At 48.5% G+C, this 3223-nt stretch overlaps 1 protein-coding gene across 1 annotated transcript; it reads right to left on the bottom strand.

Moving 5' to 3' along the window:
• Positions 1-2144: 2144 nt before the first annotated feature.
• On the bottom strand, positions 2145-2351 carry H310_14072 (hypothetical protein; the record flags this gene model as incomplete). Its single annotated transcript, XM_008881811.1, has 1 exon — positions 2145-2351. One exon carries the CDS (start codon positions 2349-2351, stop codon positions 2145-2147), a length of 207 nt encoding a protein of 68 aa, XP_008880033.1.
• Positions 2352-3223: the final 872 nt, after the last annotated feature.

Here is a 3223-nt window from a genome sequence, read left to right as displayed (position 1 = left end):
GCCATCTCCAAGAGCATGTGGCTTCCCCAGGTAAGCAGGGTGTGGGGCGAACAGCGACTCAAAAACATGTCAGGGGTGCCGACGGCCCAAAGCATGGATCTGGCCAGGAACGGGAAGTCCGTCAAGAGGAACTCCAACTGCGCCGCCATGGTAATGGTAATGGCAAGGGGCATTGGTTTGTCCTGCAGGTCGTCCTTGTGTTCCTGGATCCAGGTCTGGAGGCGCTTCAGGTACTTGGTCGGAAGTTTGGTAATCTTCCGTGGTGCCGGTGTGGGCGTGAGGGGGGGGGTCGCTGTGGTGGAGCGATGTCGGGGCGACAAACAACTTGAATAGAAATACGGTCCATCCTCGTTGAGGGTAATTTTATTGTCAATACAAATGTCAAGATATTTGTCCAGTACCACTGGGGAACACTTTTCTGTCGCTCACTGTAGTTAGTACGTCTATAGGCGAGGCCTCGCAACACGCGCTTCTCATGTATTGAAGCAATTTCATGACACAGAGCCTGGATCACGTCATGATGCGTATCTCATGGTATGGTGCGGAGTGGAGTGGTTGAGAAACTACAGAAAAACCTGCTTGTGAAATGTGCTCAATTGCATGGTCACTCGTATTTGACATGCATATATTTACTCATCGATTGAGCATTATCCAGTGTTCCTTTCATGACTTCCAACCTCCCTTGGCGTCCCTGCTGCTCAAGATCGAAACATACTTCGCGCTCTGCCTTATCAAGACGGTAAAGCGAGTTCAAACGCGTACATCGGACCGTGATTTCGAAGACACCTGTCTGGCGAATCATTCAGAGCTTTGGATTGACGTGGAAGGTGCTCGAGCGCCGAGCTATGCACATAAAGGAGGCTGACATATTCCGCTTTACTGAAGAAATGAGTCACATTGACTGGAACCATCTGAATTTGGTGTTTCTCGACGAGGTCTCGTTCGACAACCGAGGCATGATTCGCAAACGGGGATATTCGATCCGAGGGAGGTCCGTTGCCATCCGAGGTGACTTTGTTCGGAAGCCCAGAGTGTCTGTTCTTGCCTTTATTGGAGTTCATGGTGTCATTGATTACTATGACACGGAGGGCACTTTTGATCGACTCGAATTTACCCATTGCTGCCGTGAGTTCTTGCATTTGGACCGTGGCTGTGTCCGCCAGTGCCCTGGACCAAATTCTGTGTGGATTTTGGATGGTGCTTCCATGCACAGACACCCAGAGATTGTGCACTACCTTCGTAGTGCCGGTGTCGTTCCGATTTTCTTGCCCGCATATTGCCCATTTTTCAATCCTATTGAGATCATGTTTGGATTCATGAAGCGTGCTTTCCAGCGCCACTACAGTAATCCTTCTGATCGTGACTTGACAACATTTATTGTCAAGACATTTCGACGATTTGAAAACTACGATATGCGTAAGACGTTTGAGCACTGTGGATGGATGGGTGATGGCACCTTCAACCCAGTGGGGCCGCTCTCAAAAGACAAGCGATTGCAATTGCCATTAAGCGAAGTCACCAGTGGAGAAGACTTCTTAGGTTTCACTGAGCTTGAAAGTCGCGATTAAAAAAAGATCATTATTCAATGTGGTCAACATCTTCGTCGCCCACATCCGCCAGACAACTGCCTCGGCTTGGAAAGGGGTAACCATTGTTGTTGGAGCTTTTCAACAACATCACGCAACGACTGCTCTGCAATGGCGCCGGCTCTGTCAGTGTTCTCTGGACGTATGCACATAGCAAGGAGCTCTTCCAGTTCTGCTGAGTAGACACAGCAGTCCCGTACTCGTAGATAATGAGGACGATTTTCTCGCCACGAGCTTTGACCAACCATTGATTCATCGCTGCTTCAGACTTTGCAGTATCGACGAGATGCTTCCTTGACTTCAACTGCATGACCTTGGTCCATTCTGATATATGCGCAGGCTGCACTTCCCAGCTGTCTTCTCCACGGACAGCGCGACCTTTGATGCGTGGCCCAAAGTGCTCCCACAAATCCACGACGATGTCTCGAGATGATGAGCCGTTTGCTGTGTAATCAGGCAAAGTCTTACCCGACGCGTCTCGTTGACCCACAGTTGATTTTAGGATCGATCGCACATGAAGTTGGAACCTTGTGCTTTGTGATGTCTCTCGTGCTATCGTCATGACACGGGACGGCTCAGCTTCGGTTGGAACTGGAACACGAGGAGTTTGTGCAAGTGGAGTGCTGTGACGAGGTGTAGATCTGAATCTTCGTGGGGTGCTTTCCTCTCGAACGATTTGCGGACTCCTTGCCGGTGTACGATTTCGCTCAGGGTACGGAGATACTCTGTGGCGTGTAGCGCCCGGGGAAAGTCGAGTGTTGTCATCTCCCACGGTGCGGAGCGGAGTTGCTTCCATAGCAGGTTCGGCAGGTGACTGTCAAATGGTCCTTATCTCAGAGATTGAGCACGTTCAACCTGTATATTCGAATAGAAGTGCGTTTACAGAGGTTTTTGGGCGGCTTACAAACCGCCCCAGTGATCGATTCAACCCATCGCCCATGAAAATTTGGTGTAGAACGCACAATACCTCTGACTGGTAAAAAGTGCAGGCGAACATTCCAGGGTATACAAGTTTTAAGTACGATGAATCTGTATTTAAAACGTTTTACACTGACATCGCATTGACCAGGTCGGCAAGCTCATCCATGTGATCCACTTCCTCAAGCCGCGCATTCAGCAACTCCATTGTTCCCGCGCTCCCAGAGGCGCCACCCAGTCGATGAATGTGCGTTCACCAAAATCGTTGCAAACACGCTCCACATGATTTCGCGTTAGAGCAGCATATGTGCTTACTCTGAACAGGTCTTGGTAAAGGGACATGCGCTTGTCATTGGTCATGTTTATCTTGGTTTTTGTATGGCGACTTGTCATCGACGTAGCAAGTGCAGTTGTGCAAATAAAATTCCGCAAAAAATATGACGAGATTCGTCTTGGTTCGTAGATTTCTATCCACTAATTTTTAGCCCAATCCGATAACTTTATCAACACATTTTGTCACCGTCTGCACTTATTACCAGTCAGAGGTGGTGTTGTAGTATTTGTTGCTGGTCGTCGTGGCCGTGGGTGAGCATTAAATGATAAATTTCTACCAATCATCGTGGATATGGCACTTCAATTCGACAAACAACTTGAATAAAAATACTGTCCATTCTCGTTGAGGGTAATTTTATTGTCAATACAAATGTCAAGATATTTGT

Source organism: Aphanomyces invadans, assembly GCF_000520115.1.
Source record: "Aphanomyces invadans strain NJM9701 unplaced genomic scaffold supercont1.60, whole genome shotgun sequence".
Taxonomy (NCBI): Eukaryota; Oomycota; class Saprolegniomycetes; order Saprolegniales; family Verrucalvaceae; genus Aphanomyces; species Aphanomyces invadans.
Note: the sequence above shows the minus strand (reverse complement) of the source record. Positions and strands in the feature narration are given on the sequence as shown.